Source organism: Stegodyphus dumicola, chromosome 6 (genome assembly GCF_044657685.1).
Source record: "Stegodyphus dumicola isolate Sdum_Otavi_A_Nest chromosome 6, ASM4465768v1".
Taxonomy (NCBI): Eukaryota; Metazoa; Arthropoda; class Arachnida; order Araneae; family Eresidae; genus Stegodyphus; species Stegodyphus dumicola.
In genome coordinates, this window is record NC_140773.1 from 207,542,140 (window position 1) to 207,565,051 (window position 22,912).

General features: G+C 33.0%; 1 protein-coding gene across 1 annotated transcript in view; it reads left to right on the forward strand.

Annotated features, from left to right (window-relative positions):
* Positions 1 to 47: 47 nt before the first annotated feature.
* LSm7 (U6 snRNA-associated Sm-like protein LSm7) overlaps positions 48 to 22,912 on the forward strand; it is a 28,459-nt gene continuing 5,594 nt past the window's right edge. Inside the window, exons 1-3 of the mRNA XM_035358909.2 lie at positions 48 to 67; positions 183 to 235; positions 21,460 to 21,577. Coding sequence (XP_035214800.1) covers positions 227 to 235; positions 21,460 to 21,577 — 127 coding nt within the window. The 5' untranslated portion in view covers positions 48 to 67; positions 183 to 226. The remainder of the gene's footprint in view (positions 68 to 182; positions 236 to 21,459; positions 21,578 to 22,912) is intronic.

The window sequence follows — 22,912 nt, forward strand, 5'->3', positions numbered from 1 at the left end:
TGTTCGCAACTGTTTAGTAACAAATATGTTACTATTGTATTGCGCACGTCTTACTTCTATATTAAAAGTGAATCATACAATATTTGCAATGTCACAGAATAATCTCATATTATCACTTTATTTTATTATGAACATAATTGTATTTTTATGAGCAACTGTAACTTTTACTACTTTTTTCCTAGGTTTGAAACTGGTGTTTTGACAAGTTTCTAATAACAAATACAATATGTATAATGTAAGTGGATTTCAAAGTGAATATTTAAAATTACTACATTTCCGAAATTTTAATATTTTTCATGTAGCTGTAAAATTTATTAGTTATGTTCTGCATTTTGTTAATTAAGGTGTAGAATTTTTTGTGGTAACTTTAAGGTTCCTAAGGCGCTTGACTTTGTATTATAATAATATATTCACCAAAAATTTGAAATTAGGGTTTACGTGTATTGAAAGTTATACATTGTAAGAATAGTATTCGAAATAAACTACATTATGTGGCCTGATAATGTTATATACCTATGCATTAATTCTAATTGTTGTATCCCCATTCTAAACTTTCAGATGATATGGAGACCGCATTTTAGATACAACAGCTCATGGCTGATCTTTAGAATATGGTAACTGGTAGTTTGGCGACATTTTGGAGGCGATAAAGGTTACTACTTGGGACTTTGGTAATAATGTGAGCAGTACTCAGTTCCGATTACGCATTATTTTGTGTGAGGGAAATGAGAGATCATGGGATATGTCATGTGATATTAATGGACGAATTACGGTTCTTTAATCGGAAAAGGGGGGAAATCGGGAAAAAATCTGGAAATTTTGTATTTGGCTTTATTCTGTGTTGTGTGAAACAGTGTTCGTTAATTTTTGGATCCCATGGCCCTAACTAAAGTGAATTCGAAATGGGTATTTAGTGGGATTGAAAGGGGTAGTAATAAGTGTATTTTTAAGGTTGTGCGAGATAAAAGTAAAGATGTTTTATTAAGTTATTTATTTTACCTGGTACCTTGCTGTGAACTGTAAGTATGATTTTAAAGATCCTGAAACAGAAATAAGAAAAGTTTATCGGACACGTAATCAAGATTCTGAAGAAGATTAGGTAAGTTAGTATTTTTAATTATTTGAGGATATTATTTTTATGCATTGTTCTAAATGTAAGGTGGAAGTAAAGTAATTTGCGTAAACGTGCATGGAAATAATTTAAATATTTGACACTAAGTATTTGTAACCATTTGTAATGTTTGCGGTATGAATTAGTTAGTGACGTTTGTAATATAATAGATAATGTAGAGGTAAAAGTTTTTGAATATTTTATTTATTTTATAGGGGGAAATGTTCATATTTGGAAAGGGTATATACTTTTTCGCGATCTGGTAATTTCATATATGTTCTTTTTATCGGGTTTAAAGATTCAGAAAATTGTTATGCATTTTCGTGAAATTCTTCTAATTTATGAGAAAAAAGCAGTGTATATGGATATAGTGAAGAGTGTGCGCAATGCCATTTTTGTGCAATTCTGGGATTTTTTTTAAGTAAAAATAAGTCGACGTGTGTATGGTTTAGTGATATTTTAATTAAATGATAGTTATTTTGTGAATTTTAGGTTTGTAGGAATTTGGTATACAATTTAGTTGAAGTAAATGTGCATGGAAATAATTTAAATATTTGACACTAAGTATTTGTAATGTTTGCGGTATGAATTCGTTGGTGACATTTATAATATAATAGATAATTGAGAGGTAAAAGTTTTTGGATATTTTATTTATTTTATACATGGAAATGTTCATATTTGGAAAGGGTATATACTTTTTCGCAATCAGGTAATTTCATATATGTTCTTTTTACCGGGTTTAAAGATTCAAAAAATTGTCATGTATTTTCGTGAAATTTTTCTAATTTATGAGAAAAAGGCAGTGTACATGGATATAGTGAACAGTGTGCGCAATGCCATTTTTTTGCAATTCTGGGATGTTTTTTTAAGTAAAAATAAGTCGACGTGTACATGGTTTATGTGTATGTATTATTTTGAAAAACGCGTAAGGAGTATGGTATTGTGCACGTTTTCCCAATTTTGCAGTGAATATTTGTCATGATTAAGCAGTTTTGTTAGATAAAATTTCTAGGATAAGTGTAATTCGGCTAGTAGATTGTTGGAAGAAGTGTTCAGTAGATAAAAAGAAAAGAAACATGTCTTTTGAAGACAAAATGGCGGCGGGAAAAAAAAATAGAGGGTTGCTGTAAGAGAGTTGGTCGCCAAAAAATCGCCAAGTTACCATAATCTAAAGATCAACCAAAATTTAACTTTCGGGTCATTTAATTATCAATAAAATTCAGAGTTCCATTCTTAAGGATCCCATTCTGGATATGAATTTTTGGGCTCTTTACAGGATTCCTTGCGAGTGTGGTTTAATTTACATTGGTTAAACTAAGAGAGCCTTAAAATTTCGTATTAAAGAAATGAGGCATATGTTAGGAAAAAGGAAACACAGGAGTCCTCTGTTGACCAGCACTATCGGTCCGAAATTCACACTTTCCATTTTTCTGCAGCAAAAATTATTCAAAAAACATCTTCCATTGGTGAATTAGATTTTCTAGAGGTGTTTCACATTCAAAAAAATCTTTCTGTTCTAGTTAACGACCCTAATTCCAAACCATGTTTGAAGTTGAACATTCTGTTCCATGTTCTTCAGTTTTTAAGGAAGTTATGTTTTTGTTTACAATTATAATGCTGATTTGGTACTACTCTTATGTGTACCCTCAGGTCACCAAATGGGGCAAAAGTGTTGTGCACTGGTTTTTGGCACAATTGTGTGTTCTGCGATGGTTTTGGGGGCGATGTTGGTTTCTTTGGCAACATTTTTTTGTGTGGAAACTTTGATTTTAATATAGTGGTTTCAGTTGCTAGTTGGTTCATGTAGTTTGTGGTTTTTAAGTGATTTATGATGCAATGAAAGACGTGTTGGCAAAATTTTAGTAGCGTGCCTGGTACAATTATTTTTCAGGGTGGCTGGAAATTCTACAAGTATTTAGAAGAAGGTTTTGAACATTTATTTGTGAAAGATAGTGCAGTCAAAAGTCGTTAATCCGGACTCGTCGGGACTTCGGCGATTCCGGATTATCGATTTTTCTGGATTATAGATCATCAGTTTAAATCTCGTAAGATGGCATGCAGAAATTCTAAAATTAAAAATATGAAACCGTAATTTATGAAATAAAGAACAATTATGATTAATTTATGAAATAAAGAACAATTATGATCTAAAGGGTATCAAAATTTACAAAAAAAAAAAAAGCTTAATATTTATTTGTTTACTTTATTAAACATTTCTTTCAATGTAACTTGTTTAAGTTGCTTCGTTTTATGTGATAATAATTTCTCTTTAATTCTATAAACAGACATAATTTCTTGTTCAGTTACAAAGTTCCGCTGTTCAAGTCCCGTTAATTGCTGTGCCGAGAATACCGACTAACTTGTCAATCGAAATTTTTTCATTTTTACTAACCTCTCTGTCACATTCTTCATGTCTTTATCCATTTTTTGCAGCAATTCCACTTTTTGTTTGATGGACATCGAAACATACTTTCGTTTTGTACGATCCTTTGGGAGCTCCAGAATCGGAAATTCCTTTTGACATAATCAAAAGTTCAAGTTTACTTTTATAGTATTGCTCTTACAGTCTGCAAAAAATAATAAGCCGGATCCAATTCGAAAATTAAGGAACAACGCAATCATTAACATTAACTGAAATAGATAATTAGATAATTTTAGCTTATACCGTCCGTTATACATAAAACGCGCATGCGAAAACGTATTCTGCACTTGCACACACGCATATGCGCAGACTTAAAGGTCTTACGCGCACTCGTGAACGCCTGTGCGCATGTGTCAACGCGGCGCTTGCGCAGAAAGTTTTTAGTTTTGAGGTCCGGATTATGGGTGTCCGAATTAACGACTTTTGACTGTATCAGTTTTGTAGATAGTGAGTCTGGCTGTCATATAAATACGATAGAGATTATGTGATGGCATGTTAAAGCTACGTTGCCTACTTATAATCGAAAATGCAATTTTGTGTTTTATTTGGGGGTTCCTATATTTTTCCATCGTTGTTCTGAAACGGGAGAAGATGCTTTTAACAAATTTGTGGTGAAATTGTTTTGGTGATGTTTGGTATTTCTGCTGTTCGAAGAAGCATTCATTCATTTTAAGTGCATTTTATTTTATTCTTATTTTGTAGAATGTTGTGTTCATTGTTTTTTTAGTATGAATTTCTGTCATTACTATTTTTTTTAATTGTTTTAAATTCATTTTAGTTATTTTAGTTTTTTTGTTGATTAGTGTGCAATGCCTAGATTGTGCAATTCGTAGATGTTTTTTAAAGTTTAAACAGAACGCTGTGTACATGGTATTCTTTGAAATTTATTGTGGTTATGTTAATTTATTTAAGGTAGGTGTGCATAATTTGTAGGTTCCTTCGCTGCATAGATTGTGCAATTCTGTGATGTTTTTTTAAGTTAAAACATATCACTGTGTACATGGATTCTTGTCAAATATTTTTGGTTAGAAACCTTATATTTTTTCTATCTAAATATTTTGTTTTGAATTTTAAGCTTAAATTGTGTGTTCAAAACTGCATTTTTTGGAGACATTTTAGGCTTAATTTTGCTAATTTAATTTGGCAAGAAATTTGTCACCAAGCGAGAGCGTATATAAGAGTTGTTCCGCTGATTTTTTATTGTTTGACTTCTAAATTAATATTTGTTCAGCATGTTATTTTATTTGTTTATACACCGGTTATTTTTATCATGCAATTTTTCAACTTTCAGAAATTGTATCATACTTAATGATTAACATTAGTAACATGCTGAATAAACTGAATTTAGTACAACTTATCTTTAGTAAGAATTATATTTTTGAAATTTTTTTATTTTGTATAAATTAGTACTTCCTTATATGTGTGGTACCTGCTTTGTAAATGGCATCAAGATTATTAATAAATTGCCAGCACAAACCGTAATCAAGTGTGCGGCAATTCTAATCATGATCATTTATAGTTTGCTGAGATGAGAACTCTGAATAAATCACGTTAGCACATTTTCTTTTTTCATGTAAATGTTAACAATTCACGATCATTCCTAATTCTTTTGTCAGCAGAAAAGTTGTCTTGAATATTTCACATGTTAATGTATTTCTTTAAGAAAAGTTTTAAGTGTCAGATTTACTGAGAAATGAGGAAGAATGCCATATTTATCTTTTAAGAAAGATGCATTTTACTTTGAATTTGAATATGCAGAAATAGCCATTAAATAAAACTACATGTTGGAGATGCAATATAAAAAGTTGCTAGTGAAGGAAAAGCATATATTTTGGCAGCTGGTTCAGTGGTTTCAGAATACAATGTTTGTAAGAATACAGCAATTTATTTAACATTGAGTGGAGGAATTTGTTTATAATGCCTTACTTATTTTGTTAGTATAATTTAGCTACTTCTGTATGGCAACAATAGGCGATATTCAAGTTTGAGAACGATGTAACAACGTGAGAAGCTTCATTGTTTCTTTCGTGAAAATAAAGTTTGTTTTCGTTGAAACTGATTCTATTGTGTAAATAATCACCGCAGTTATAGTGTTTTAATGATAGAGATTACCTTTAAATCTACAGGGGTGTTTGTGCTCCGGGGAAACCACGGAATTCTGGGGATTTTGAACTTCGATACCCAGAAATTCCGGGGATTGTCATTCAAAAGGAAGTAGGAGTAATAATGAATTATGGTACTTTTCCGTTTCGCCGGCGCAAATCTCGCCAAGCAGACTTTATTGGCGGCAGCACACAGTATACACATAAAAAATGTTAACAAATGTTAGTTCAAAGAAGTTTTTATTTTTAAGGCATAAACATTTTAATATCGTTTAAAATTTTGTAAAAAGACTATATTTGTAAAAATACATTAATTTAAGAATTTCCTATGCTTTCATGGTATAAACATCCTGATTCATCGTTTCATATCACGTGATCTCATCTCACGTAAACTGCTACAAAAATCTAATTCTCTCAGGAATTATCTACATTAATTTTAAGTTAAATCTTAATTTGGAATACAAGTTTAAGTGCAAGAATTATTTCAATTCGTATGAATAGCTTACTCAGAAATTATGTAAAACCGCAGTGCTTTACTTCGTTAGTGCATTTGCATTAGAATTGATGAATTTAACCCTTGACTTTCCCTTTTTTATACTTTAGTGTAATTGCATCCTAATTGACTTAATTACCGCGAATGGCCTTAGGCCATAAAATTGAACTATCTGGTAAAAATTATATGTAAATTGTACGCAAGTATTGAAAGAAACAATCTGATAAGAAATGGCTGCGACTTGTTTTGAAACCGAGGCGTAAAAGGTTACCAGCGAGAATATTCCGTTTGGCATCGGTTGTACTATTTTTGGTGACTTTATTGCTTGCGCCGGCAAAATGGAAAAGTACCGAATTATTTATTTTGATCTGGGTAATTTTGTTTGCTTTGAAAGCAGAAAACGCAAGGTCAGTATGTGTGGTGAAAACTTTTCCTTTCTTTCTCCAAAGGCAGTGATAATGCGTGAAAAGGGGAAAAAAAACTTCATTTTTGTTCTTTCCTTATTGCGAGTTATGACTCATTCCCCCGGTTCTCGGACATTCTCTTCTGGATTCTTTTTGGCAAATAGGCGCGGCAGAAAAAAAAGGGAGAGACTTCGTTCGACCAGATGTGCGATCACGTGACTCTGGGTCTTTCCTTGTGTGGCGCCAATAAGTAGAGCAGGGGGATTTTTTGCGGTATTAGCTATTTGTCATTGATCGCTTCTCAACTTTTTTTTCTCCGCTGCGTAAAATTTTCGTTTCAGTTATTGATGCATGTGTAAATTTTCCGTTTTGTTTATTGAAATATTTTTTTATTTATGTACGCAAGAGAATTTCACTATGAAATTTCTCGATATAAATAGTGATATTATGCAATTAGAAGAAGGTGTCTTAAATGCATTTAGGTGGAATTGGATTGAACGGAGAGATGGTAATGGGGATACCATCGGCACATGGTGCAAGAAAATTAATGTTGCTGGACAAGCATATTGTGTTTTTTGTAACTCACTGCTGAAGTATGGTGGGGAAGGATTCAAGGCTTTCACAAATCATTCTAAAACTGTGACGCACATAAAATATTCAAAGTGCATTAGACATTCAATGACTTTAAGTAATTATGCTGATTCAAAAAATACTGATGACTTACTGGAGACTGATGCTCGGCCATTGGATATAGTGACAAGAAAAGCATGCCAAGAGGTATTAATAACTTCGTTTATCGCCGAGAATTCTCTTTCTTTCAATGTAGCTCCCAATTTAATTGAACTCTGCAAACAGTTGAGCTGCGATCAGACGGCACTAAACTCGTTGGAAATGTCCAGGACTACTGCATGTTATAAGATGAAATATGGGCTCGCAAAAACTATTAAGGAAAATATCATTAAAACTTTAAAGGAGACTCCATTTTCTCTAAATTTGGATGAAAGTACTAGCAATGCTCAAGAAAGTATACTGGCAATATTGGTGCAGTTTTATGACAACAATCAAAATGAAGTTGTAGTTCATCATTTTGCATCTCTAAAGATGGAATCTTGCAATTCAGAAGCTGTTTTTAAAGCAGTTGTTAATACTATTGAAGATAATAATATTCCATGGGCAAACTTAATTAGTGTATTAATGGACTCGTGTAACACCATGCGTGGAAAAAAAAAAGGGTGTTGAAACCAGACTACGATCAAACAAAGCACCCCACTTATTAGATATTGATGGTGACACATGTCACACAGCTAATAACTGTGCAAAAAAATTTGCTTCATGTTTTGATAGATACTTATAAGATTTGTTTGATGACATCTATTTTGATATGAAAAGCTGCAGTAAAAGAGAAAATTTTTTCAAAATCTATGAATCCCTTGCCATTAAAAAACTTAAGCCCTTAAAGAGACCAGACCATAGGTGGGTGTACATTTTATGTGTTTTAGAAAGAATCAAAGATCTGTGGGATGCTCTTATTGCATTTTATTTTCACTACTTGGATAAAACTGATAAAGGGGATTCTTATGTTGAAACTGTATACAATAAAAGAAATATTTCTGCAGCTCAGAAAAAAATTTTTGAAGGGGTGTATTCTTGCTTGCATTCCCAACAACTCACAAAGGATGCTTTAGCTCGGAAAAAATGAATACTAAATGGGTTATTTGTTATGCAAAACAAAACTTTATTGCATATGACATTATATTCAGCAGTATTACCAGAGTTCAACACATATATTAAATTATTTGAAACAAAAAAAAAACCAATGCTTCATTTAATACATTCCAGTATTTATAAATTGATGGCAAAATTTTTCTCTTTTTTTTTATGAAGCCAGAAAATATAGAGTGCACATCTTATAATGATTTATTAAAGGTTGATATCACAAATCCAGAATTTCATCTACCTAGCAAAGTAATATTTACTGGTGCAGAAGCTTCCACTCTCCTGAAGAAATTATCAAAAAATCATCCAATAACAAAAGAATTCCAAATTTCTCTGATGAAAGCTTATACTAATACAGCACAGCATATGAAACAGAAATTACCCCTTAAAAATTCATATCTAATTAGTTTTACAGCATTAGATCCAGAGCTAAGAGGTAAAACCAGTACAATATTAGCTTTTGAAAAATTATCATCTTTTATGTCCCATATTTTTAGTGATAATGAAAAGTCAAAAGTAGAAGCTGAAATAAGGTTATACCAGAGTGATATTGATATCACCAAAGAAATGCTCTACACATCTGATGAAAGTGGAAATCAAGTCAAGTGTACAATTGATAAATATTGGTCTAAAGTTTTTAATTTAAAAGATGATTTCACAAATGATTATAAGTATCCTACATTGGCTAAATTGGTCAAAGCCTGCCTTAGCTGCCTCCATGGCCCATTAGTGGAAAGTGCATTCAACTTAATGGATACACTTGTCACTGACTATAGAACCTCTCTTAAGATCGATTCCCTAGATGCAGTGCAGTCTATTAAATATGATTTAATGGCTTCTAAAGAAACCTCATGTGAAAAATATGGCTCAAAAATTCCAATGACTGATCCAATTCACAAAGATCTCTTACTGAATATGAACAGAAGTTGGAAAATATATCAAGAGGACTTAAAAACATGTATTTCAGATGAGTCACCTATAAAAGTCTCTGAAAAACCTTCTACATTAGCAGAAAAGCAAACTGCTTCTACCTCTGCATGTGCAGTTCTCGAGGAAATTTCTTCAACTGTAAATGAGGAAAATAAAAGTCAACCTTCCTGCAATTATGAAGTTCACCACAAGAGAAAGACAAGCCCACAAACATCAGAAAATAAAAAAAAAAAAGCAGCAGAAATTAGATAATTTTTTTTTAAAGAATTAATTCAGGTAATTTAAAATATTTACATAAAATGTAGTGGTTTATATGTTTGAAAATTTATGGTTATTAATTTTGCAAAAAAAGTAATTCATTGAACTTTTATAATTAGGTCATTCAATACTTCATAATTGTAAGTTTTCATCTCTCTCCCCCCCCCCTTTCTCGAAACTCCAAAATGTCGGTAGTAAGTCCGTAAAAGTTTTAGGGGATTTTTTGGGGTCCCACAAACACCCCTGAATCTATGATGCGAGTCTTTAATTAAAGGCTACTTCATGCTGAAGTGTAATTTATGATTTTAAGTACTGAAAGCTGAAAAAGTCGGTGATACTTTTTTCTTGTAAGCTTTAACATTTGTGGCCTAGAGTTACAGGACTATTTACATATTTAAAGATGTTTCAAGTGATAAAATGTTTTAAAAAAGAAGCTTTGAAACAAGTTGGGGAAGAAATCGGTGAATGTTTACCAACAACCATTACAATAGTAGGTTTAAAAGAAGTTATTTTAAACAGTGCAGAATACAAAAAGGATCCTGAATTTGTTCAGGATTTACTTGCAACTGCTATTTTGGATCAAAGACAAATTGAAAAGGATAAGCTGGACTATGAGATTCGAAAATTGAGAATAAAGCAAGAACTTCAAAAAACAAAAATGGATTATGACCTGGAGTTGGCAAGAATCCAAGCACAGACTCAAAGTGAGTCATTTCCATCTATTTCTGTTTCTGATGTAAATAGTTCGAAACGAAAGTTTACTTTGCCTAGGTTAGAATTTAGACGATTTGGGGATGATATTAAAGATTTGCTACCTTTCTGGAGTCAATTTGAGCAAATTCATAAAGATAATGATATTGCCCCTGAGGATAAATACCAGTATTTAATTCAAGCTGCTGTTCCCGCGCTAGAGAAGTTGTCGAGAGTTTTCCGCCTATCGGTGCTAATTACGAAAAGGCGGTGGAAAGTTTAAAATCCCATTTTGGTAGGGAAGATATTTTAGTCGAAGTATAAGTTAGAGAATTATTGAAATTAATCGTAACTGTTCAAACTAAGGAAAAGTTTTCATTAACTTCTTTGTACGATAAATTTGAATCTTTTTTAAGTGCTTTGGAAACATTAGATGTGACAACTGATAAATGTGCTTCTATATTATATCCAATGGTTGAGTCCTGCTTTCCAGCAGATTTTTTAAAAGCATGGAATCGTAGTGATTCTTCCGATTCTAAAACGGAAGCGAAGGAACCATTGAACAATTTAATGCAGTTTTTGAGATCTGAAGTAGAGGGAGAGGAAAGAATATGCTTTGCTGTAGCTTGTTTTGGTTTAGGGAAGTATCAAGATAATAATAATAAGCCAGTAAAAAAGAAACATTCTAGTGCAGAATGTTTACGGTCCTAATTTGATCGAACTTATTCCAGACGTCCTACTACGATTCAGAGAGCGGCGATATGGGCTCATAGCGGACATTAAAAAGCCTTTCTACAAATAAGTATTCGAAAAGAGGATAGAGACTTCCTGTGATTTTTATGGTGGGAAAACATGGAAGAGAAAAAACTCAGAGTTTTTTGACATGCCAGGCTTGTTTTCGGTGCAAAATGTAGCCCTTTCCTTCTGGCCTCGGTTATTGAGCACTACATTGAAAACAGTGAAGATTATGAAGTTGCTTTTAGGAGGAGACTGTTGCAAAGTTTTTATGTCGACAATGTCGCTACTAGTGTTGACACTGAACAACAATTGGAAAAGTTTGTTTCCGATTCTAAGATATTGATGTTTAAAGGCGGTTTTGACTTATGAGGATGGGAATATTCTGGTGAGTTCAACGGAATCAACGATAAGAAAGAAACACAGGTATTAGGTCTGCTTTGGAATAAAGAACTGGTCACTCTGAAAATCAATTTGGTATGGTTAAATGACTTTAATTTGGAAAAGATAACAAAATGAAGCATGTTATCTGCCGTTTATAAGGTATTCGATCCTTTTGGTTTTTTTTCTCTCCCGTTATGCTCTGTCAAAAAATAATGTTACAAGAGGCATGGAAGAAAAGTGTCAGTTGGGACGAGGAGTTGACTGGCGAACTTCGTAAAGATTTCTTACAATGGCTTGAAGATTTAAAATGCATAAGTGAGATTGAAATTTCCAGATTTATTCAATTCACTTCAGAAAATTTAAGTAGTTGTGGTGCTTTTCACACTTTTGTTGATGGAAGTAAAGACACTTATGCAGTGGTTACATTTCTAAGGATTGAGAACAACGATCGAGTTGAACTGTTCCTTCTTGCTGCAAAATCTCGAGTTGCTCCTTTAAGAGGAGCCACTATCCCAAGAATGGAGCTTTTGGCAGCTGTAATTGGTGCCAGATTGACAGATTCAGTAACCAAAGCCCTCGGATTCAGTAACCAAAGCGTTAACAAATATTACTGGAGTGATTCCACAACAGTGCCCGCATGGATTAAAAGAGATGAAAACTGGTCTGTTTTTGTGCGAAACCGTGTTAAGGAGATCAGAGAACTCGGTAAGCCTTCAGCTTGGAAGCACGTTCCTGGAGAAAGAAATCCTGCTGATCTGCCATCCAGACGTTGCAAGGCAAAATATCTAATTACATCAAGATGGTGGGAGGGACCATACTGGATGAAAGATCCCACCGAATTCCTTAATTACATGTACTCCTGTAACCACCATAGCTGGAATGAAGAAGAGATTCAAAGGGAAAAGTTGAAAACTACTAGCACAATGATGAATAATGAAACCATTTGTGATAATAATTGGTACTACAGGCATTTTTCTAATTATGAGAGAATCGTACGTATGGTCGCCTGGATTCTTCGTTTTAAACATAATTGTACAAATACCGAAAGCAGGAGATACGGAGAATTGAATGCAACAGAATTTTGTGAAGCAGAGTTAAAGATATTACGTATGATTCAAAAGGAATCCCTTGATTTGGAACATGATAGACTCAAAACACTTCAGGTATTTAAAGATGATTGTGGCATTTATTGTGTAAAAACTCAGATTATTTACAGGAAGGATAGTGAAGATTTTCTGAAACTGGTCGTCTGTTCTTCAAACCACAAAGTTGTGAAATGACTTATTTTCTCTGTTCATGTGAAGAATTGTCACGCATGTGGTCAGATACTTTTGAATCTACTTAGAGAAAAATATTATTAGATTCTTAACGGAAGAAAGATTGTGAAAAACATTGTGGCTAATTGCACAATCTGTAAAAGATATAGTTCAAGGAACATGGAAACGATATGCACACCCCTTCCTGAAAATCGTGTTAAAGATGCTGCGGTATTTCAAATTACAGGGGTTAACATGGCTCGCCCTCTGTTTCTAAAAGAAAGTAGAAAGAGTTGGGTGTTAATATTCACTTGCACAGTGTACAGAGCAGTACATTTTGAGCTAAGTACTGCAGCTTCCACAGACGCCTTTTTAATGGCATTTAGAAGATTTATAACTCGCAGAGGAAGATGTACTATTGTATACTGTGACAATGTATCTAATTTTGTTGAAGCAGCCAATTCATTAAAACAACTACATTGGAATCATATACAGAAACATGGAGTCGTCAATTCGATTGATTGGAAGTTTAACTCACCGACTGCCACATGCTGGGAGCGGCTAATAACAATATTGAAAGATCTCTTAAAAAGAGTGTTAGGCAAGGCACATCTCAATTATGAAGAAATGGCAACTGCTGTGGCAGACTGTGATAAAAAACTAAGACTCCCAGTGGCTGTGGGTGAAATTGTTCTAGTGGGAGCTGATAACAAAAAGAGAACTAACCTTTATGTCGTATTAGTGAGCTTGTTCCAGGTAAAGACGGTAATGTACAGCTTGTGAAAGTGCAGACTTTACACCAAGAACTTGTTCGTTTTATTCAGAGAATATATCCTCTTGAAATAGCATCTCCTACTGACTGTCCTAATCCTGCAGAATCCAATAGTTTGACCAAGTTCTTTGACAACAAGCCAAATTTTAGTAGGATTGGTAGAAAAATTAAGATTAAAAAAAAACTGGACTTATAATTTAAATAAGTGCTTTAGTGAAATACATTTTTATTGGTTGCTATTATTATTTTTTATGCTTGAATGTATTTCTGTGTTTTATTTATTTAATATATTTAATGGTAATTTTATGTTTTGATTATGGTTTATAATCAAAAGGTGGGAGGATGTTAATAATGCCTTTCTTATTTTGTTAGTATAATTTAGCTACTTGTGTATGGCAACAGTAGGAGATATTCAAGTTTGAGAAGGATGTAACAACGCGAGGAGCGTCATTGTTTCTTTCATTAAAATAAAGTTTGTTTTCATTGAAACTGATTCTATTGTGTAAATAATCACTGCAGTTATAGTGTTTTAATGATAGAGACTATCTTTAAATCTATGATGTGAGTCTTTAATTAAAGACTACTTCGTGCTGAAGTGTGATTTATGATTTTAAGTACTGAAAGCTGAAAAAGTCAGTGATACTTTTTTCTTGTAAGCTTTAACAGAATTGACTTTAATTAATGGAGTATCACTTCTAGCAGGGTGTGATGTTAAAAAAACTTTCCTGAAAAACAAATTTTCCCTCATTATTGGTTTAATAGAAGGATTCAAAACATTCCCACTTGAAGCTATGTTCTGGCTATGTATGCTCTGTTTTGTGTAGGTGGCCAGAGAAGTGGTTTTTATGTAAATCAACCACATAGATATCCTGGAGGCCGAGATTTCCAGAAATGTTTCTTTGAATTTTTTTTTCAACTAATGGTGGGAGAAACAACTCAGCCTTTATGAAATTGTAACAATTGACTGGAACAGTTTTATAAGAGAGGTGTTTTCTCTACATATAATAGGACAACCAAATAAAGGAATAGGTGTTATAAATAAAAATCTGTTCTTATGGAGGAATAAACAAAGCTGGCAGGATTCCTCTATAATGTTGGTCATTTTGTGGATTATTCTGAGAAGCTGGTGAATTCTTTCAGTAAAGATCCAAACAGAGAGGCAGCCACTGACCATGTAGATGAGGAATCGACAATTTATTCAGACTGTTGGCAAGCTATATAACAAAGGAATGGGAAATGCAGGTGAGTGAAAGTTCATCGTGAACTGTTAATTTAATTGGTTAGTCTGTATTTGAGGGTGCCCCTTGGATTATCGCTAGGTTATTGTTTCATTCATCTCCAAATTGTTGTTTCATTTATGGTAACCTGAGTAGTTGAATGTTATGGAAACTCTTATGATATGATTGGTTTGCGTGATTACGGTGAATTTGACTGATGGGAAAATATTTGTAAGGGCTTATTTCTGCATTGGATGTCAGTTAGGATGTACATTACTTATTTTGTGCATTACGTTGTAAAATTGCTAATTGACTGGTGTGTAAATGAAGGTTTACTTAGTAGTCATTATAAGTATCCTGTTTGTATGAAGGAAATAGGTATGATCGAATGTAAAGGTCGTTCAGATGGCTTTGAATGGGTTTGTCATGAGAAAAGTTCATGTAAGAAATGCCATGGATAGTCCGGCACCTATGGAGGATATTTTTTACTCTTATTTTTTTTTTTTTTTAATTTATCTGGTGATGCCAGTATACAGATTCTACTACAGATAATTTTAGAAAGTGTTTGGATGTTGTTAGGAATTTTGTATGCCACAGACTGAAGACACAGAAATATCTAAGTAAGGTTAAGTGGATGCAATATGATGTATTTCCTTTTTTATTTTATTTACTTGTTTGATTTAAAATGCAGTTTATTGAGATTATATCTATTTTGGGTACTTTTTTTTAGCCGGGCTTAAATGTCACTAATTGTGAAGCAAGTGCAAGCCAAGTTGCCAAGCAAAATGAATGACAAAACAATCAACAAAGTCTATAAACAGCTATAAACAAATATTTATTAATAATAAGCAAAACAAGTTTAACTATAAACAAATATTAATGAATTGTAAACAAAACAGTTGTACCCAAAAAGAAAGCTGATAATTCTTGGTTTTTCCAAAATACGGTGATTTCCTTGAGAATTTGCTCAAATGGATCTTTTACTTCTCGTCTCCACATAAATTCAGCGAGGTATGACTCCAAATGGTGGCAAGAAGTTCTCTGATGTTTTTTATTTTTCCATTTGGTACTGCCCCAAAGTTGTTCGATTTTCTGAGTGTTTACATCAGTGTCAGGATCAACAAAATTGTACGTGTGATTGACTTTGAAATGCTGTAGACCAGCTTCTTCCATTTTAGTTGTGCAGTAGGACTTCCAGGAATCAGAATAAATGATTGGCCCTTCTTCGATGTGATTTGTTATTGCATGTAACAGTACTGGTAAAGAACGGTTTGGAACTTTTAACTAGAAAGCAATTGTCTGTTTCGCAGCAAACGCCACCAAATATCCACTGTTGTGGAAGAATTCTGTCGGCATTGTTCTTTCATTTTGTAAATAAACTCTTGTCTATCTCCACTATTTTTTCAGGACCACCGATTTTTTTTTCTCACGTTCTGCTAATACTTCTACACAAACTTCTTTTAAGTAGTTGTTCTGATATACAACTGTATTATGATTCATATCCAGTTTTTCACATCATTTGACTGATGTCATCTCTTCGCTTCAACAGTAAATAAATCTCAAAGATGTTAGAAAACTCAATCTGGATGATTCGAACCACATACCATTGCGAATGGTATGTGGTCTTCTTGCGAATGGAATGGTCTTCTTTGTGCAGCATGTTAGAAGATTGCACCACCAAAGTACTCCGTCACAAAAAGACAGTTTCATTTCATGATTCTGATAGCGTGTTGCATTCTTTGCCAATATACCTTTCTCTTGAAAAAAAGAGACTGCATCTTCTTCAGTTGTAGCTAAATCCCAAATTTTCATCATTTTTTAAAATAAAAATTAAGATGAGAACAACAAAGCTTTGTTTTTAATGCTTAATGCTTTGTTTTGAGTGAACTCAGAGAATAGAGCACATGACCCTAAACGAACATACCTCTTATGATTGTAAGAAATTTTCCGGAATTCTGCATTATATGGCGATTTTTCGCTTGCGCCCGACTAATGGAAAAGTACCATTTTTTGTTTGGCAGTAGTGTAGAATTGGGTGCTGCTTCTATTTTTAAGTGAAAGTAGATTGGTGTGTACATGGACAAAGGGAGTGTGCAATGCTGAATTTGTGCAATTCTGTGATTTTTTTATTTTTTTTTAAAGTGAAAATAGATCGATGTGTATTTGGACCCCGAGTTTGTGTAATTCTTTGATTTGTTATTTTGCTTTTGTGTAACGACCATCTTGAAGTTGTGCCTTGCTGGCCAATCACCAATTTTCGCCAAGGACCACCCTGAAATATATTTTCACCATTTAATGTTATTGATCCAGTACGAGCTGTTCGTGTATAAAATGCGATAAATGGTGGAGTAAAAATCATCAAAGCATGGTTCACAATCATCTTGATTCTTACCTCATTAGATTCATGTAGTGAAAAAATGCTTCTGATGCATTATCGAAAACTACTGGGGAGATATGGCAACAACAAAGTGTATTTGAGAAGTAATCATGAACTTGGTGATAATCCTGGCATCAGTTTGATATTTAAAAATAAAGGTCGTTATAATAATCCCTATACATATAAAGTAACCTATAGATGTTCTTCTATACTAGCAGAATGACTCCATTAATGATGTTCAAGTGTAAAAGGATTTATTTTTGCAATTTAAAAAACTGCTTAGCATATAATGTAAATATTGAGCAATTATAATAAAAATATTTTACCGTAATATGAAGGGATTTTGTACATGATAGTATTAAAAAATTGCTGCATTTAAATAATTTTTATAAAGGGTATTTCTTTGAATAAATATATTGAAGCACTACAAATACTTGTAATTTAGTATAGGTTTTTCAAATTCACATTATTTGTGAAAATAGAGATAGTGGATGGCACATTAACTATACAAAGATTATAATATTGATAGAAGATTAAGAAAAGCATAGTTTCAGTTTCATTTTAGTTCTATTGGTTAATTAGAAGGTACGTTTGTTTTGGTTTATTTAATTATGGCAAAACAGTCAGGAGTTACCTGTGAAGTGGAGGGATGCCTTCATAGAGGACTTTGTAAGGGAAATTTACTCATATAAAAAAATTACACATCTGGAAAATCGTGCAGATGCCCATACAGCTAGCCTATTTGCTTGGAATTGAATCTAGATTCAATAATAGTAGTTCAGCCTGGTTGTTTACCGTTCAGTTGCTGGTGGGTCAGTTGATTAGAAGTAATTTTGTCTTAAAAGTAAGTGATTTTTGTGCTAATTTACTGATATTTATATGTAGTATTATTATGTGAATGTATGCTATTGCAATACTTGCAATATTATAAGGAGAGGCAATCTATCATTATCTTATCTGTATGCTGTTAAAAGTAAATTTGCCAGGTTAGCCTGTTTTTCAAACTTTTCTTTGGAACCTTGAAAATAATGTAAATTTCAATTCTTTTTATTTGGATATGCTTTTGACAGATATTCTGCGAGTTTTGGAAGGCTTCATACCGTCATTTGAAAAAACATTTTGAAATTAGACACATTGGTAACATTTTATTTAAATGAAACTGAATAAACCCGTATTTCAAATAATCACTGTACATCCTGCATTTTTTCCGTTAGATTCAGATGTGATGATAGATGAATTAAAAAAAAAGAACGAGGATAAGAACCAAAACTCTTTCCCCCCTTCCAGTTTGAGAACATTCAAATCAAAAGTGTAAAGTATAATTAAAGTAAATAAGTTTTCCAAAAGAATATTTGTAATTTTTTAGTGTTTGAATATTCAATTGAATATTGTTTCAAAATTGTAAAAAGAATTAATAGCATTTATCTTTTTAAATTACCATTTTTAATAAGCAAGTTAATTTTTTCAGCTAAAATCAGAAGAAATATTTTTAACTCTTTATATTACAAAACATATATAAATTAATAATAAATTTACATGAACCAAAGTAACATGAGTCAAGATAGTGTTTGAAGTTTGGGCGACCAACTTCAGTGCATGGCTGACATCTATGGTGCATGGAATTTTGAATATTCTGGAATATTCCAGGCATATCTCAAATTCCCCCTGCAGCTACTATGATTCGGGTACGAACATTATGGCTGAAATATGCAGGGACCCCATTGTATGTCACACCAATTTTGTTCATCATCTAAAAGTTATGGCATGACTTGTTGCAGAAAGATCAAGTATTTACAACCTGTTTGACAAAAAGGCAACAGGTAAGGTTGGATGAGGTTTTCTTCCACAATTCCGACCCAAACATTAACCGACTCAGCGCTGCACGATGTTGTGTTGCATGAGGGTTCTCTACCAGAGATGGGCATTATGTGCATTGAATATTCCTTCCCTTGTGAAGGATGCCTGATTGGTGAGCAGCATATTAGCATGGAAATGGTGATCTGTACCACACCTTTCAAGGTAACCATTGTGCAAAAGCAATATGAGGTGCATAATCACCTGGTATTTAATTGCCTGGATATGTTGCACGTGATACGGATGCGTTTCGTTTTCTCTGAGATTTTCTCAGATGCTGGAATGGGTAACCCCAACTGCATGTGCTATACTTTGCACACTCAATTTTGGAGTACCTGTACCTGATGTAGCACATTCTATTTGATGTCCAGAATCCGTATTGATCATGCCCGATTCATGGCAGCTATTTGAAAGGCACCTTTTTCAGTTAAACTCCAGTGCAGCTTTGCGAAGATATTATGGCTGGGTGGTTATAAGATGTCATTCCGTGTACAAGCACTGCACGGTTGGCCCATTACAATCTGCAGTCCCATATGCCAAATGCATATCGGCTAACTCCGTGTTCATATAATTATTCATTCTAGTAACTCTACTCCTTGAATGAAATGAGTTCCCTGCAAGAACTCTCGGAACTTTTGCTCGACACCATCTACCACATTAGAAAAGCATTTTAGACCCTGCATTGCTGTATGATTCGGAGTTATGGGGGTGCACCCTAATCTTAGAATTTCTGAAATGTGGTACTGAGACATCCTGTATATATGTGTGGAATAGATTCTGTAGTAGAACACAGGTTTTTGAATCCATAATGGAGAGCAAGAATTTTCATGTGGTAGAATGCTGAAACTTCGATCCACAATGAATCAGAGATTTGGCAAGCAAGGTACATTTAATTCAACTTTTTTTTATTTCAGTAAACATGTTGGGCCACAATCAAGTTGGCACATTAATTGTGGCTATTCCAAAAAGTTTATATTTTAGATAAGTTTGCAGTAAGATATAAGAAGCAGACAGACTGCAGTCCAGCTAGGCCAAAGTGTAGAAAGCAAATGCTTTATACAGTACAAAGTCTGTAATAAGGACGTCCATTGACCTCAAAGCCACAAACTTACATATGTGCGTTATGCGTTTAATGTTATGCTTGTGCGTGTAATGTTTATGCATGCATGCGCGTTTAATGTTACACATGTGCGTTTAGTGTTTACGCATGCGTGTTTAGCACAAAAAAACGAAGCAACTTAAACAACTTACATTGAAAGAAATGTTTAATAAAGTAAAAAAATAAATATTAAACTTTTTTTTTTTTTTTTTTAAATTTTGATACCCTTTAGATCATAATTGCGTTGTATTTCATAAAACACGGTTTCATATTTTTAATTGTATAATTTCTGCATGCCATCGTACCAGATTTAAACTGATGATATATAATCCGGAAAAACCCTTAATCCGGAATCGCCCCATGAATTCCCGATGAATCCGGATTATGGACTGTATATCTTAATTCAGACTGAAATCTTAATTCAATGTGAAATCTTAATCCATACCGAGTTAGTTTAGGTTTTCAATGCATTTTGATTGAATAAAAATTACTATTGTCTGTTTTAGTTCCATTTACATCACCAGAATTAAGTAATTCATATGACATGGATTAATCTCAAAATGACGCAGTGCAGAGAAATTACTATATTTAGAATAGAGAAGGAAAATTAATTTATGCTGCTAATGTAATCTTTGCATATTGCTTATTTTTCATACACACACACGTATATATATGCACACTAACATGTTTGCTACTACTGATTGCAATAAAAAGGGAAGGTGCACAACTAGGTATAACAGCAGTCCGGTATACAAAATTTCAACATTCTACTGCTAATCATTTTTGAGTTATGCAAGACACATGTAAGTACTCATGTACATGTGTACATGTCAGACACATGCAAGTACTCATGTCATGAGAAAAATCCCTTTTGAATCCATTTTACAATCTGTTTGGGGGAAAAAGGAGGTCCTTTATTCTGTGTGCAGGCGTATCACCTGAATGAATTTGAGAGCAGTCAAAATGGATGTTTCCATCAAAATATGACACCTGGAATTTTTTGCAATTTCAGTACTTCATACAAGAAAGTAAAAATCATCTTTTCATAGAACAGTAGTTTAGTTTACTTTATTGCTTTTCTTGAAACATCATTAATTTGAGAAATGTACAGTAATGCTTTAACACCCATCCTATTTCCATGTGACATTTCATTTTCAGCATCTGAATCTGTACTGAGAGAATCCACTTTTCCGTCAGTAACTAATCTATAGTAGGATTGCTTCAGAGCTCTATTATAGAATTAGAAGTAGATAAAATACATGGTTCCATTGTAGGTTATAGAGAAATTATTATAAATAAATGGTAAATTGGTAAATTATTATATATTTTAAAAGAGAGTGTTTTATATGTTTTCAGACCCTAAACATCTGAGTAGCGTGGCTTTTTAGTGATAAAGACTTGTGTTCAGTTAAATCTGTATAATTAGTTATTATAACTTTGGTCTTCATAAGCATAATTCATTAGAACAATAGTGCGATCATTAAAAAATAAGGACCCAAAATATTATAAATAATATATACCTAATAAAAATTAATCTCATAACCAGATAAAGGTAGTCATGCAGCTCAGAAGTTATTATTGATAATTTTCACATTGAGATATTTCTGTATTACATACTTCTGTATTGATTGTACTGCAGGCAGGTGGAGGTGACCGAGCTGGTGGTGACAAGGAAAAGAAAAGGAAGGAAAGTATTGTAGACCTGTCAAAGTATTTAGAAAAGCCTATTCGTGTAAAATTTCAAGGAGGAAGAGAGGGTAATTTAGATTTTGATGCAAATTGAAACTTAAATTTGGCATTGCACTTACAAATTAAATTCTGAGAATGCATATATTTTGTGTGTATGTTTAATGTATGTAATGATGTATTAATGGTGTATGTAATGAACATAATGAATTTATTTGTGCTTGAAAGTTACCATATAATGTTAATCTGGCAAGTGATTTTTCAGAAGACTTTATTTTATGTCATATATTGATTGCACTAGATACAGCTCTTTAACCTGCAATGTATTCATTACTAATATTTAAAAAAAAAATTAAAAACTGTTTAAGACTTATATCATATGTAATTTTTTTTTTTTTTTTTTTTTTTTTGTCAGCTGTAAAAATATGTGTTCTTTTTCAATTCTGTATATATCCTCAATGTATCCAGTCTTCATCTACAAGAAATATTATGCATTATTATCAGTCTGTTCAAAATTATTTTCACATCTATTACTATAGATTAAATTTTACCACAGATATTCCCCGTGTTTATCATAACGCTGCTAGTTTAAGATTTAACAATTATGTGACTTAGGAGCCTGCTAATCTTAAACTCTATAATATTCTCTTTTATGTTATGTTTATTTTAAAAGTTTTAAAATATTTTTAAAAATGTCTAAAATGTGAAATCCAGAAATATCTGTATACTTCCCTATTTCAGTGTTGGTGTGTTAGACTCGAGATTACAAGGTCCGAGGATTGAATCTCACTAATTGCTATTAATTTTTGGAAGCTTTTAATATAATTATCTTATTAAAAGATAATTTAATAGTGTTATGAAATGTCCAGCCGCGGTAAGACAGCTTCCGCACAAAGCATTTTTAGGGTTGCCATATATGACAAGAAATTGTCCATTTGGCAACAAAACTGGCAATATGCCATATAGGAATGGAGAACCTTCTGGAACAAATTCTCAAGCACAAGCCAAAAGCTATATAAACCCTGCTGGTACACAGACAGTCAGTCAGTGAGTGAGAGTCAGTTAGTCAATGCCTAGTCCATCGAGTTGGTCGTCGGCTGTATCATGAGTTGGTACATCGAGAGTTTGCATCGTTGAGACTGTTGAGTGTATTATGTATAGATACTTGTTGCAGCAAGTAATTTAGTATCTTCATTAGAGTAAAGCAAAAAGAATTATGATGAGAGTATTAAAACTTTGAAGGAAAGATTTGGGAAAAAAGAAGTGATAATTAGTCAATTCATGAACAAGTGATTAAATGTGGTACCAATAAAGAATGCTAGTCTTAAAGCTTTCAGTGAAATCACAACTGTAGTTTGGAATTTGAAACTGCAAGGTGTTATGAAAGGTTCATTTGGTCAGCTATT